The sequence below is a fragment of the Uloborus diversus genome, chromosome 6 (genome assembly GCF_026930045.1).
Source record: "Uloborus diversus isolate 005 chromosome 6, Udiv.v.3.1, whole genome shotgun sequence".
NCBI classification, from domain to species: domain Eukaryota; kingdom Metazoa; phylum Arthropoda; class Arachnida; order Araneae; family Uloboridae; genus Uloborus; species Uloborus diversus.
Window position 1 is genome coordinate 130,446,821 of NC_072736.1, and position 15,103 is coordinate 130,461,923.

At 32.2% G+C, this 15,103-nt stretch overlaps 1 protein-coding gene across 1 annotated transcript in view; it reads left to right on the forward strand.

Moving 5' to 3' along the window:
* LOC129224117 (serine/threonine-protein kinase SIK3-like) overlaps window positions 1-14,785 on the forward strand; it is an 84,017-nt gene extending 69,232 nt beyond the window's left edge. The window contains exons 12-16 of the mRNA XM_054858527.1: window positions 364-467; window positions 2,604-2,731; window positions 4,601-4,678; window positions 7,344-7,543; window positions 11,293-14,785. Coding sequence (XP_054714502.1) covers window positions 364-467; window positions 2,604-2,731; window positions 4,601-4,678; window positions 7,344-7,543; window positions 11,293-12,729 — 1,947 coding nt within the window. The 3' untranslated portion in view covers window positions 12,730-14,785. The remainder of the gene's footprint in view (window positions 1-363; window positions 468-2,603; window positions 2,732-4,600; window positions 4,679-7,343; window positions 7,544-11,292) is intronic.
* Window positions 14,786-15,103: the final 318 nt, after the last annotated feature.

Here is a 15,103-nt window from a genome sequence, read left to right on the forward strand (position 1 = left end):
TGAGAACAATAAGCAAAGTGATTGCTTAATAAAGAATAAGTTTGTACGATGAGGGAAGCACAATAAATAAATTAATAAAACAACAACCGAGTTTAAATTTACAATTTTTCAATACAAAAGAACAGCCATTGATGCTTCCTTTTTTCTACAAAAATAAATGTTCTTGATTGTTAAATGACTCACAGATAAATAGGCCCAGCGGTTAATCTGCTCGGTGACAATCAGGAGTTTATTGTGCAACAAAAATGTTTTAATACAATCGTTTTGTGCAGCTACATGTGGGGAAAAAAAAAACTTTCTATAATGAAAGCAAAAATTGATTAATAGATGCAACTTTTCATTGACCAAACTAATTTCTTCTAGATATCACCAAACAGCACATTGCCTCAAGGTCTTCAAGCATTAGCACTACAAGAAGATGAGGGCCAAGAACAGGAGGAGCAATTAGCACAATCTTCTGTTCAAGGGTATGCCATGGCTGAGATGCACTTTTGTTTTATAATTAAGTTTTCAATGAAAAAATTTGAATACTTGTTTTGCATGTTTTTGTGTTTGAATTAAATTACTACGAGCCTTGTAATGTAATCTCCTCTGACTGTTGGAGAAATACTGCATACTCCGACCCCCCCCCCCCCCCCCCCGAAAAAAAGGGCCATCTAGTTTCAAAAATTCCTAAAAGCCCATTTTTTTACAAATCCAGTCTCTTTATAAAAAAAATTAGTAAAAAAAGTTTGAAAGAAAATAATTACAAAGAATGACATATAATGACTAATAAGCTCATTTAAACATAGGAAATTATTAAGAATTATCTATATATATCTTTGGAGCCAATTGGGCATAATCTTAAAAGTGCTAGATATTCATAAAAATATTTAATTTTTTAAGTATTTAAAGCTCCCCTTATAAATAATCTACCTTGAGAATTAGAGCGAAAGAAGTTCTCCATTGGAATACCAGGCACATATTTTATTGATTAAAATGTTCATACATTTGCATTTGAGAATATGGTTATGTTAAAAAGGGTGATAAATTAAGCCATTTTTTATAAACTATGAATAGTCTTTTTTTTTTTTTTTTTAATAGTCGCTGCACTGGGTTAGATCATTGCTATTTCCTTTTGTGCTAAAGCCATAGAGAAAACTAAAAGTATAAATAAATATGAAAATAAGACAAATTTACTAGACATTTGTGGGATAATTAATTGATAAAATTCCAAGACCTTGCAAGAAGTTCTTGAAGGCGGCCACTTGGAAAAGGTAAATAGGAACAGTCAATATTAAATTTTAATTTTACATTGACAGTCAAACACACATAAAATTCATTAGGTGGCAAAACATATATTTTAAACAGGAGAGATTTAAGATAAATAAATACCTTTGTGCTGAACAGTAAAGTAAGAAAAACAACGTTAAAAAAAGCACAAATTTGCCAATTACAGCAGACACGTGTTTCAGCGTTACAGGGAACGCCTTTTCAATGCAAAAAGTAATGAGCTTATGGATGAAAAAACATCTGACAAAAGAATTTGAGCTTTTTATAAGGAGAGATTTAGTTTAATTTTCATTACAGAAATTTGTCACAGATTAGATTAAGTAAAAAAGTCTTTTCAATCCTACGAATTAATTGCAGAAACTTACAATTATTTAATGACCAATTTTATTTATATTAATATATCTATCAATTGCTCAATAAAAAAACAAAATTAAGAACTATTTCTAAAAACATCCGAAAGTACATTTTCTATTTTCAATATAGATAAACTACCAGAAACATAATGTGCAATTTTAAATTGGAGATTGACGACTTGGAAACTAAAAGTTTTTATTAAGCGGGCAAAGTTTACATGTAGCTGAAAAATTCCTGTGTTCATGCTTTCTCACGCTGTAGTAAGCGTTCTATGCTGTCCAGGGCAGTTCAATAAGATCCCCTCGAGTATAATATAGAAGTAACATATATTTTTCTTTTCATTAAATATAGAAGTAACTATAAATACTTACTTCTATATTTAATGAAAAGAAAAAACAATTATTGCATGAATTCTAAAACTGTCCTGGGACATTCTCAGCCGACTGAGAGAAGCCATTTAGGTGCAAGAATATGTGTGGAATGTATTGACACTGTTTTCGTTTGATCAAATTCATTTCTTTCTAAATCACATGCTATTCGATTCTAATATTGGCGGAATATGAAAATTCAACCATTAATGAATGATACCAAATAAATAGATGGTCTCCAACAGATGGTTTAAAAATGTCTGATAGGTCAAATCTGCTCGTATTTTTAGAAGTTTCATCAACCACTGCGTCCGCTGAAGTGCTCATGTAAAATTTGCAACACTTGGATTCATTTAAACCTGATTTATTTACAAAACTAATTTGAAAAGTGTTGCCAGGAATTGCTACAGGCTAGGTTTTTTTTTTTTTTTTTTTTGAATGACACTTTTCACAACATTTTCTTTAAGTAGCACTTTACACTACAAACTATGAAAAAAAATAGTGACTACAGTAGTTTCACTACTCGTAGCGCACTGCTTCCGACCACTGGTTTGGACATTGGTTTGTATCTACCAAGTTGCTCACAAAACATTTTGTTTTTGCTTGCAGTTACTCTGTATGGGAGCAACCTCAGAATTTCCGTATTGGAATAAACCCACCAGAGGAAGTGCAGAAAAAAGTTCCTCCTATGAAGCAGAGAAGAACAGGATTGTTAACTGTTTTAGAGAAGCAACCTGGTATGATATTACTTTTTTACTGTAGGAACTATACTTATAAGACCGTAGAAATTTTCCATTTTTGTTGAACTTGTTTTTTTTGTGACAAATGATAGCCTGTGTTTTCCTTTAAATTTACAAAAAAAAAAAAAAAAATCATGCAATACTTATTGTGTACTCATTACGATAGTTTTCATATATTACATTGAACTTTGTGCATTGTATGGTACTAAAATTTTACGAACGTAAATTATTTTTAAATAAAAAAAAATTCAAGGGAAAAACAAAGATTATTCCTGCACTAGGTCTAATTATTATTGAATACCTTAGTCATCTTCCTTCTATTAATAAATTGCTACAAACAAAAAGTGTTCCATTCGTTTTCATATATAACTCAGTTCAGTTTCTCCATCTAAGTCTTTTAGTTGTGTTTAGAAAATTATCTTAACTGAGTTATTTGTTTAAATTCAGGCAGCGTTTTTGATAGTCTTTGGTTTGTAATTGGAAGAATTTCCATCACAATCATATTTTACCTCTTTTGAGGGTAGGATTGCTGTGTTTTGAGACTTCACCAGGCAAAACGAAGGGAACAGGACGGTTGCTCTGTTTGTCTGAACCTGTCCTTGCTGAAATGAGATCTAGCTACATATACTCACTATTGAAATTACGAGCTTCATTGAAGGAATTTGATGGAATTGTGTTTTGACTAATCTTCTGGAAAGAGGAACCATATAGCAAGTTCATAGTTTTAATGCTATTCACATGGTGTTTTGATGATAGAAAAGCATCTCACCGAAGTGCGTTAGAATCTTTCAAGAATGCAGGATTTCTATTGCCGACCAAAAAGAAATTAAATGAGCTTCAAAGGGAAGTTTGGGAAAATGACATGCATAAAAAATGGCAGACTTAACTTTTTTTATGAATATTTTCATGTGACTGCATTCTAATTACTACTGAATCAGATATAATAGATAATAAGAATTAAGAATAAATATATTGGTATGGAAAATATGTATGTGGAAGTTTAAGAAGAGAGTAATGAAGTTGCAGAAGAAGGAGCTCTTATTTACGCAAGAATACTGAAAGCTGTTCGAATTTTTCAAGAATATTTCTAGTAATATTCAGTAACTTATGTAATTTTTATGTAAAAAACCTCAAACAGAAATTCATATCTATTTTTTTGTTTTTAAGCATCTATTTTTTGTTTTTAAGTATTTTTCTTGAAAATCCTCTATTTTTTCATTTATTAGGAGTGACATGCATAATAGTTGGATGTTCTTGAATTAAAAAAAAAAAAAAAAAATACAGAAAGGGGGGAAAAAGGGTGGTTAGAAGAATGTGTCATAAAACTTCATTGATTAATATTACCATTTAGTTTTAAGTCAACTATTTTTAATAAATGGAAAAAATTGTTAAATCACTGAGGAAACGTGCAGGAATTTTTATTGATATCGATTGGAAAGTTCTTTATATTATTCTAGCATTCGTTAAATCTGCTTTCTCAGCTTTAAAATTTTTTAATAGTGAATTTATGAACTGCTTTGTTCAAACCAAACCATAAACATTTTCTTCTGATTTAAATTTAAAAAATGTTTCATAGCTTTCAAACAAAAGCTAAGGTGCGTCTGAAATGTGAGCCTGCCGATTTTTTGTGGGAGTTTAAACCTTTATATTTCATTATTTCACATTTTAAGACTTGACAAGAAGCATGTAAAATTCACCAAATTACATTATTAAAAGTAAATTTTTATTACAATTTTATTTGAAGCACTTAATGATCTTGCTAGTCCTTTTGTTACCGCTTAGTTTTTATTTTTTCACAATTCTTTTAAAAGATTGTTAGGAAAATAATTTTTATTTAGATTATTTTGCCTGTTTATTTTCTCATAGCAAAGTATAGATATTGCCAGCAACTACATTTATTCTTAACTCCATCAGAGTACAACAATTACTGTGGAGTCAATGGTGGTGAGTATTTATTATTTTTTTTGTGAGGCGTACCGGGCTCTTTGTTGGTTTGCTTTCAGTATTTTGATTAGCTTGAACGCTCAGGTGATGGTATTCTTACACTTCTGTTTCAAGCAAAAAAGTGCTGGCATCTTTCCCGTCTGGTTTTCTTAAGCTATAACTGTGTGTGGGGCTATTTTGTGTGTGAATGCTGTGTAAATAATAACTTTTTATTTTTGTACTAATCAATTTTGTATTTTGTATTAGGCTGAAAGTTACCTTAATGTTTTGCTTTTGTGTTGCATTCTAGTGCTTCATAATTACGACATTAATAACTCTTGTTTGTTGAAATGACTCGTTATTAAATTACTCAATTTTAAGCATTGTTGAAACTTGAAAAGTGAGTTGAGGATATTCTTTTGCAATCGAAATTTGGAGAAAAATAGAGAATTTTTTTTTTCCACAAAAGTAAATAAAAAGTTCTATGAATACAATTAATAATATGACATATTTTTTTTTTCATCATGTGTAGTACTACAACAATTAAAATTTATTTTTAAATGTACACATCCTGTAATATAACTGTATTTTGAGAGAACTTTCTCTGAACAGTATAATTTTTTTCCCAGCTGAATAGATTCTTAATAGTAAAATGTTTGTAAAAAAATCTTTAAAACTATGCTAAGAAAAATTGATTTGAAAGAAATTGTGAAGTGATCAGCACAGGAACTACATTGCAGAGAGGATTGAGACAATAATGTTAACCTTACCAACCGACACTGATGCACATAGGTTTCAATAGAGAGAAAAACTTTGCAAGTATTCTAGCAAAATGTAGTTAACATATTTTATCTCTATTTCTTCGTGTTTCCAGAGGAGGTTAAGCTTAACGTTTTTTTTTTTTACTGCAGATGTAGCTCAAAATGTCTACAGGCTATTTGCTACATTTCAAAACAATTTTTTGTGAGTCACACTGTTTAACCTTTTCAAGAAAGAATAGATCTTTCAAAAAAGCATCCTAAGCAGAAAGTAATAAAATTGCTTTCCGCTTTCTCTACAATTAAAGTGATGGAAACCGCCATAGAGTTTTAAGGCTTACTATTAAGTATTATCTTCATTACCTCTTCTGTGCTAACACTACCGTGGGCTAGTAAAGTATGTGCAAAAATGAGTTTTTGAGATACAGTAGACCTTTGTTTTATCTGGGTTTATTTTACGCGGTTTCGGATTTGACACCTTTATTTTATGTGGATGAGTTTCGGTTTTACACGGATTCGACAACACAAACAGATAACATTTTCTCCTCTTTCAAAATCCAGACTCCCGAAGATTGCAGATTACATGCAATAAACTGCATTTTGGCGAGCTAATAATCAAGCTTGGGCCACTGAAGACATTTTATGCAATTGGTTCCAGAGCTCTTTCCAAAAGTAAAGTTATTGAACTCACACAATTCAGAACTCATTGGAAGAAGAGCTTTTAGGAGTGACAAAGGAGGGCAAAACCAATGAGGATACCAACATCGGGGACACTCGACCAAAAATTTTGAGCCATTCCTAGACAACAGAAAAAATCTTTCTGATTTGTTAATGAAGAAAAATTCTATCATGGGAATGACGCAAGTGATCACGGATGTGTTAATGCTCTGCAAAGAATTACAGAGAAAAAATCTTAATGACTGCCAAAAGACTATCATAGCCAGCTCCTCTTTATAAACAGAACATGAAATTAAGTTATGTTTTCTTTATGCATGTTGTGCATAAAAATCAATAAGTACACATTAAACTTATTATACAATTAGACATCACTAGAATGAAGTATTTTTTTTTATCTACGGAACCAGAGTCGCTATACATACAGGCCGATGCATCAGCTTTAGTTCAGCCATTTTGCATCGGATTTTTCATTACTGTGCAGCTAGGGTTGTCACAGCAAAGTTTCGAAGTTTGCCAAATAGGCCAAGATTAATATTTTATTTAATGAACAATTCTTGTGCCACTAATAATTACATGCAGTAAGAAATCGCCAAACGCTATAACTTGCCAGAAAAGACAACCACTCAAACACGTGCTCTGATCCAAAATGGGTGAAGTTAAACTGATGTATCGACTCTGATATATAGGGGCCTTATACGAAACCTAACCCTTTTTTTAATACTACCATTAGATCTCAATTTACGCAGCATTTCCGTGGGACGTAACACCCGTGTAAAACGAGGATCTACTGTATTTGAAGAAACGCTTCAAGAGGATTCAATACTGTAATTAAATGTTCAAGAAATTTTGAAATTTGATGTTTCTTTCACGCTTTTTTTCAACAGAAACAAATAATCAAACTTGTGCAATAAAGCTGAAGTACAATAGATGACAAATGTGCAAAAAAAAAATTGCAGTTACTGCCCTTTACCTGTCCACGGCAGTACAGCTCTTCAAACTTTAAAATGGTTACTGCTGATTGGTTTACTATACAGTGTTTACCAGAAATGAAATAAAGTGTGAAGAAAGTTTCATTTTCCACATGTCACATAGAAAGTAATATTCTAAATATTTCTTGTGTGGAATCTGGAAATTTTTTTAAAAAGTAAACTATTTCTGTTAGTTTCATTGTTTTCACCTTTTTTATTTTAATTTATCTAATGATTATCTTCTTTGTTTTCTCAATGTTTCTTTCGTTGTTCTTTTATTAGGGCGAGAAAGTTTAAGAGACACTGCTTCAGTTCAAACAACCTCTGGGCGTTACTCCCCGGTTCGAAGAGCTAGTGACGGCTGCTCTCCTGTTTCCTATTACAGAAATCAATTAGATCGGCTTTATTACCAAACCCTAACTGGACATCAAGCGTCACCCGATAGTTTTCAAGCCCTTTTACAAGAATATCAGCAGTTGCAGGTAAATAGTTGAATATTATTACCATTGAGAAATTCATGCAAATGTAATTAGCTAATTGTTTTAATCGTAAGTTAGTATGGGTTCATTAGCTTTTTATATTTTAAAATTTGTTGAAATATTTTCAACTGTAAATTCAACTTTAGCTTTAAAAAAATGGAGGAAAGTAACGGATTTCAACAGATTTGATGTATTCACTGAATGCAGGCAAGAAATTAACAACTTTGTGGCTTACATCATGTGAAAATTCTGTTTTATTGATACTAAAGAAATTCTTTAATAAAAAATAAATAAAAAAGAAGGCATACTCAATATTTTAAAGTGCTCTATTGATGTGCAAAGTTTTATTCCAATCAGTGTGTGACAGTTGTGTAGGTTTACTTGTAAGTAATATCCCAACAAAACATAAATGTGAAAAAGAAGCCAAGTTCGGTTGAAATGAGGTGCGGGAAAGACGGTGTCACCGACAAAAAAAGTTCAGATCTAAACAGTTACCAAGTTCCATAGCAGTTCCTCATAGAAGTTGGATTTTCCCATGTTCTTCAGTTTATTTAGAAAACAATTTTTTACTTGCTTTGATAATGGATTTTAAACTTGCGGCAAGTTTTAGTCATCACTTTTCTTTTTTTTTTCAAACTTGCCAAGTTTTAAATCCAATATCAAAGAAAGTAAAAAATTGTTTTCGAAATGAATTGAAGAACATGGGAAAATCCAACTTCTATGAGGAACTGCTATGGAACTTGGTAACTGTTTAGATCTGAACTTTTTTTGTCGGTGACACCGTCTTTACCGCACCTCATTTCAACCAAACTTGGCTTCTTTTTCCACATTTATGTTTTGTTGGGATATCATTACTTTTTGAAAAGCTAAATCAAAGGTTATCTTCTAATTTAGACAGTTATAAATGCAAAAGCATATATCACAAAAATATGATTTCTTCTTTCTTTTTCCTGCTGTTACGGTGCACTGGTTTGCGGTTTCTTTTTAATAGAAGTTATGAAGATATTTAGTTAACTGGGGACTTGGTGCGATCACCAATTTTGGGCAGTAATCATCTGTTTTCCCATTTATCAGCAAGGCCAACGTACATTAGTTCTTCGTCTTTGGCTTCCTCATATTTTTCGACAATTAGGAAAATTGCTGACTCATCTCAAAATCTGTCTGGTGTTTCTTTATTGTTCCGGGGGATTATCATAACGTAGATTGTAAAATATGCAGAATTTGCAAAAATATTTCTCAACTGTTGAAATTATTGCTGCCATTTTTGCTCCTCCTGTAAAATTTTACATTTAATTGAGATCTAAAGTTTTTATAAAATTTTGAAGCTGGTAATTTTCGATTTCAAGGGTTTAGCTCTAGATTTGCAATTTTAATTAATTGACGGATCATTTTTCATTTTAGGGGAACTTAGAGAATTGTTTCAAGCCCCATTTTGGTTAGAAATTAAATTGTTAATTTAAAACTTCAACAACCTTGTTTTAGCAACGTTTGACAAGCCCATTCGTTTTGATTTATTTGGCGAAATATTTTGCAATCGGGCGGTGAAGTGATTACGCCATGATGCTCATAAAAAATAGCGTAGTTTTTTGCTATTTTAATGTAGTTTTTTTGGCTCATTAGATTTTTCCCTTTACATATGCATGAAAACCTATCTTTATGCCAAATTTCAAGTATGTGAGACACTTGGAAGTTCGTAAACATTTTGAAGAGTGAGTGAGTCAGTGTAAAAAAATGACTTTTCAGATAGTAATAATTCCATAACTATAAGAGGTACATCCATGAAATTTAGGATTATAGACCTGCTAGGCAGCTCTATTAGACATGCAAAATTTCAAGCACGTAGATTTAATAGTTTTTGAGAAATAAGGGGTTCAAAAGTAGCTTGAAATGGTTCGTGTAAGATACACACTGGCAGCTGTATCGCCTGATTTCCGAACTTGGCTGACACACTGCCGTGTGTCTAAATTGGTGGTGTTAAACAAATGCAACTAAATGAAAACTTCTCTTAAAAACCATACAAGACAGTGAATAATTTAAACAGAGCTCTTGATCTTCATCAGAGATTGAGTTATAATTTCTGGTTTCAGTTTCCCGAAAAATCTAAACAAAAATACAAGAAATGTCTACTTTTACACCCTTTGTAAGTCTGGAATCATTCCCTTAACATTATGCACAGGACCATTTTGTTCCCAACTTAATGTATATTATTTTGTATATAGTCAAACCCTGCTACAACGCGATTCAACTTACGGGAAATGACTATAATGCAAATTTTTCACTAGTAACGAATTATAGAGCTAACCCGAATTCCTCGTCCAACAACACAAATTTTTTTAAAAGAAAGTATTGGCTTCGTTATTGACTAATAAATATTGATTTCATGAATGTTATTACATCCCTTTATCACTACAGCGAAAGTTCCCACATCAAATTAGTCTACACTTCGCGTTTTCTGTACATCAAATAACTACTCAGCTTCTTTCATTTATTTATTTATTTTTAATTCTAAATATTAAAGTTGATGAAATATAATGGTACCTTAGTGCATTGTTTAATCTAAAGTTTGAGGGTAGGAAGAGAAAGGTTTCTGACAAATAATAATAATTTTTGAAAAAAAGGTTAAGATTCTCGATATGCTTGAACAACTACAAAACGTTGACGGTAGCACAATAAGTATGACACAATCTTCCACACTTACAATTAAAAGTCGACACAAAAGGATATCCGTAAAAGTTCAGAACTTGGTTTCAATATTGAAGCTTGCAGAGTCTAAGAAAAATAAATATTATGAAAATGGTATCTGCTCTTGTATTGTGGATTAAAGAGATCAGGAAGAGGGGCTGTTGCCATAAACGGAAATGTTTAAAAGAAAACACCAAGCTACACCGTATTTAAGAATGTATTAGATAAGAATCTGATCATGGATCATAAATCATCATCATCTTCATTTTTTAACTCCTAAATATTATTACTGTATCTACTGTAGTTTATTTTACTACATACTGTGTGCACCGTGTTGTTTTACTTGATGCCTTTCCCTCCATCCATCATTCATTTTGCGCATCTTAAAGTATTTTATGTTGATTAAAACAGCTATTTTTATTTTTTAAATACAGTAAAAGTTCAGTTCTTTAGGTAAGAAACTGTAAAGTGTAGTTGAGGAATGCTTTAAAGCAGTTTGAAGGGTGTTTACAAATTTCTAAAAAAATTATATGCATACATTTTTCCACAACGCGAAATTTCGACTTACGTGAGGAGTCTTAGAACGGATTCCTCGCGTAATTCGGGTTTCTACTGTATTGCACTTTTCTTGCTAAACTGCACTCTCCCCCCTCTCCCTCAAACCCGACACTTAAAACGGTGTAACTTTTTACCAAACAATATGTAGAACAGTTTAGAGTTAGAGGAAAACTTTTACTTCGGATGTTGAGGTTTGGGTCTAATTGTACTGTATGTACTATTATGCTTTTATCTTGTTTTACAGTTTGGCTTCTAGTATACATCGGATAAAGAATCTTAAACCAAAAAGTTTTGTGCTTTCCCTGTATTATGTTTATGTCTGAAAACATCTAATTTAAGTGTTATCTTACAATTTTCATTTACAACATTAGATGTTATATACTATTTTTCATCCCAGTCTTACAGTAAAACTGATCACTAGCATCACTAAAATATTGTTTCATGCAATGTATTTTTTACTGGTCAAAATTTTTAAGAACTAATTTTTGTATTCTTACTCATTCTTTTAACAGCAGCTACATTCAGGTGGTATGGATTCTAGGGTGACGGCAGAAATGCAACGACAACATTGTTTGCATATCCAGCAGATGGCACAGCTTCAGCCATCTGGGTACTTAACTTCTATATCTTCCCCACCATCTATTGCTGGTTCTCCTATTCATCAGGCTCAACCTAATATAGGTGGTTCACCATCCGCCTTATCTCAGCACCTTCAAAAACTTCACCTACAGCATCAAGGTGGTCCAATGAGCTTTACTGGACTTGAATGTCCTCTTCAAGCATTCCAAAGGATACAAGCCTTATCTACTCCTCATCATACCAGTCCTACTGCCTCAGTTCCACCTTCAATATTTCCTCCTGATACTTCTCCTACTCGATTACCAGGCATTTCATCCACTAGTTCATCCCCACAAAGTCCTTATCCAGACTCTCCTACCTTATATTCTTGTCCTACAAGTTTTTCAACTCAACAGACTGGTAGTAGTCCTCCACCTGTTGGTTATCCAAATTTAGACATGATCCAGGAAGACATAACTGAACATATAATTCCTGGAGGAAGTGACTCTATGTTAACTGTTGTTACCAACAGTGATAGTGCAAGGTCTTCTCCAACATGCCAACAAATGGGGTTTCCCCAGATCAGTATTACTGACGAGACAGGGCAGATTACTGTCTCATCTACATCTTTGACTGGTCAGAGTATTACTCGAGAGACTGTGTCTCACAAGCAACCTCTGCAGAGGCAGAAAAGTGAAGTTGTGCAACTGACTATGCCAAAGCGTTACCAGTTATCTACTGGCGTAGATGAACATGTTGTTCGAGCGGGACGTCGCGCATTTGTTCGGCAAAGTAGTCGAGAGGCCGAGGACAGAGATATAGCTACCGAGTTTGCAATGTGTGGGAGTTCAAAATCATTGCTAAGATGGGCAACCAAGCAGTCTATTCGACAATCGTACGTGCATGCCAAACATTTGCGGCAGACTTTTCCACCCATTGGACACATTTCTTCTTCTTTAGGAAAGAAGTTGGGTCGTCAGTCTTTGGGCCAACACATCTCTACTAGTGATCCTACTCCTAATCCTTGGGCAGGGAAGCCATCTAATTGGTGGAGCAAGAAAACTGTTTTCAGAGAGCACCAACTGCATAAAACACCTAGCGGTAGTGTTCATGTCTCTCTTCCCACTACAGAACGATCGTTTACTTGCGAAGCAGATATTTTGCAAGAGATTCAGCAACAGTTAGACCCTATAGTCCGAGGTTTATCGATGATGCTGCAAAGATCAGAACGAGGGCTAGCCGTTGAGCACCCTGCAGGTGTTCAAATTGAATTACAAGTCTGTGATGGTCCACATCCTGATGACAAGCGGTTAAAGATGCGAAGAATATCTGGTGATAGCTTGCAGTATAATGAAATTTGTAGGGAACTAATTAATGGTATTAATATATGAATAAAAAATACCATACTTACATTGAGCTTTTTGCATACTATTGCCATATTCTTCCACTTCCGTTATGTGTTAGTCTCATGGTAATACAATTTCTCTGAATTGGGGATGTTTGCTAGTCAGAATACTGATTCATTCCCTTTCTGATTCTAGAATTAAGCTGATCCTATTTATTGAGAACTTTCTATAGAAAACATATCCATGAAGTTGCTCAGCCTGTATAGCGATTTTATGAAAGATGTTGCTGCACATTTTTTTTCCGGTGAATGCTACTGAAACGTTAAAATGTGCATGGGTTTCTGGACCAATGAAAGTAAATTGTTCAGCAGGGATGTTGCTCAATGTAATAAAATGTTGGCCTTCTCAGGGCTTAACTTTATAACAATCAAGTTATGTGAGATAGACATTGAGACTATTTGTAATATATGTATATATATTATATATGTAATGTTCTTGTTATTGGTTTAAAATACCATTTTGTTGCTTACGATATGTATATTCAAATGTGTGTAATGTTTTAGTCTGATGTAGGTAAATTTATAAGACATTTGTTGTGTTTAAATTTTTAAAGTAATTTTATTCTTTACTGACAAGTAAAAAGTGAAATTTTTGCAGTTTTAGTAAATAATAGAAAATTTCTCTTTCTGAAGCAGAATTAGTTGCAACTTTATGTGTCAACAAATGTTAATGCTAAATATATTACCATAAGAGTAGAGCAATTGAAATAGATTGTACAATTTTACTTCCTAAATCACCAGTTAAAAAATAAAACTACTGGATAATAAAAAGCACAATCTATTTAATTCCACATCAATCACTAATAATGTCAGTAATTTATCAGGTACAAGTTTTGGATTTGATAGTAATTTATGAAATATCTGGTTCCTGCTGACTATTCAAGTTCCATAAATGTTGCACTAATATACTTTTTATTCAGTTTTATTGCTAAATTTTTAACATTGTATTTATTCTTTGTTTCAATTATTATTTGTTTTTTCACACCTGAAATATCTTTTTAAAAACGGTTTTTTAGAAACAAAAATGCTTTGATGCTTTTTACAATGTTTTCTTTTTTTTTTTTTTAATGCTTTCTATTCAATGTAATTATATTTGATAGAAATTAAAAAAAAAAAGAAAAAAAATGTCTTAAATAAGTTTCTTATGCTTGTAAGCTTTTACTGCTTATTTAAAATATCTATCCATTCTCTTCCTAATTTGCATTTAGCACATTTAGTAAGCTTCTAAAACTTCTTTTGTCAAGTGGGGTAAAATGATTGATTTTGCAAATTTTGTATTCATTTTAAAAAAATGTTTTTAAAAACAAACAATTTAGGTGTTTATTATTGGTTTGACTTAATTTTGATTCAAGAAAATATCCAGTGGCAACAATTAGTTTAGTGAGAGCGCCATCTGGTAAATCTTTTTATCTTATACTATCAATTTCATCAAATAGTCTTTGTCAACTGAAAAAGTCAAGAAAGGAAACGAACAGACAAGAAAAACTATCTATTTTTGTGAAATATGTTCCAAATTTTTAGGTGGGGTGAAATGGGTGTAAGATTAAGCATAACTATGTAAAACTTTAAATAGTACTTTTTCATTAAAAATTTTATCATATTTAAAGGATAGTTATATTGTTGTACTTTTATTCTTTAAAATCCTTGTCTTTAATATTTATCTTGACACAAACAATAATTACATTAATACCTTAATAGTTCAGCTGCATAGCCAAAAAAAAAAAGTTTGAAGGGTATTGTCCTTTTCTGTGGTCAAAAAATAAAGATAGTTTCAAGGTAGGGATATATCCCTCTTTGCATACACCCCTGCTGTTTAAAAGCAATACATTACATTTTGTGATGTGTTTTAGAATTAAATTTTTTAAAGACTTATGCTGAAAACATACTTAGCAAGAGGCAGCAAAACTTTTTCAGATGATTTGAATATTGCTTGCAGAAAAATGGCTGATGGAATATGAATTTTTAAAGTTTTTTAACGAATATTCAGAGCTGTTAGTAAACACAGAGATGCATTGAGAAACCCAAAACAAAAACTCCAAAAATTCCTAAAGAAAAACTGCACATCTATGAAAGAAGAAATGCTGTTTGTTGAGGTATTCAAGTTGAATAAAAGGTACAGACAGTCATCATGTCACAAAAATGTATTGTACTTAGCCCAAAAGTTATTAGTAATCTTACTTTGAAGGTCACTTGCCAGGTCAATCCTGTCCATACAGTTTTGAAAACAGATTGAAAGAGCTACACAAACTAGCAGCTAGAACAACCAAGTCAAGAGCAAAAAAAAAAAAAAAATCCTCATTTCGAAAATGCATGTTTCTATACCCATTTCACCCCCACCTGACCTTATTTTACAATTGAAA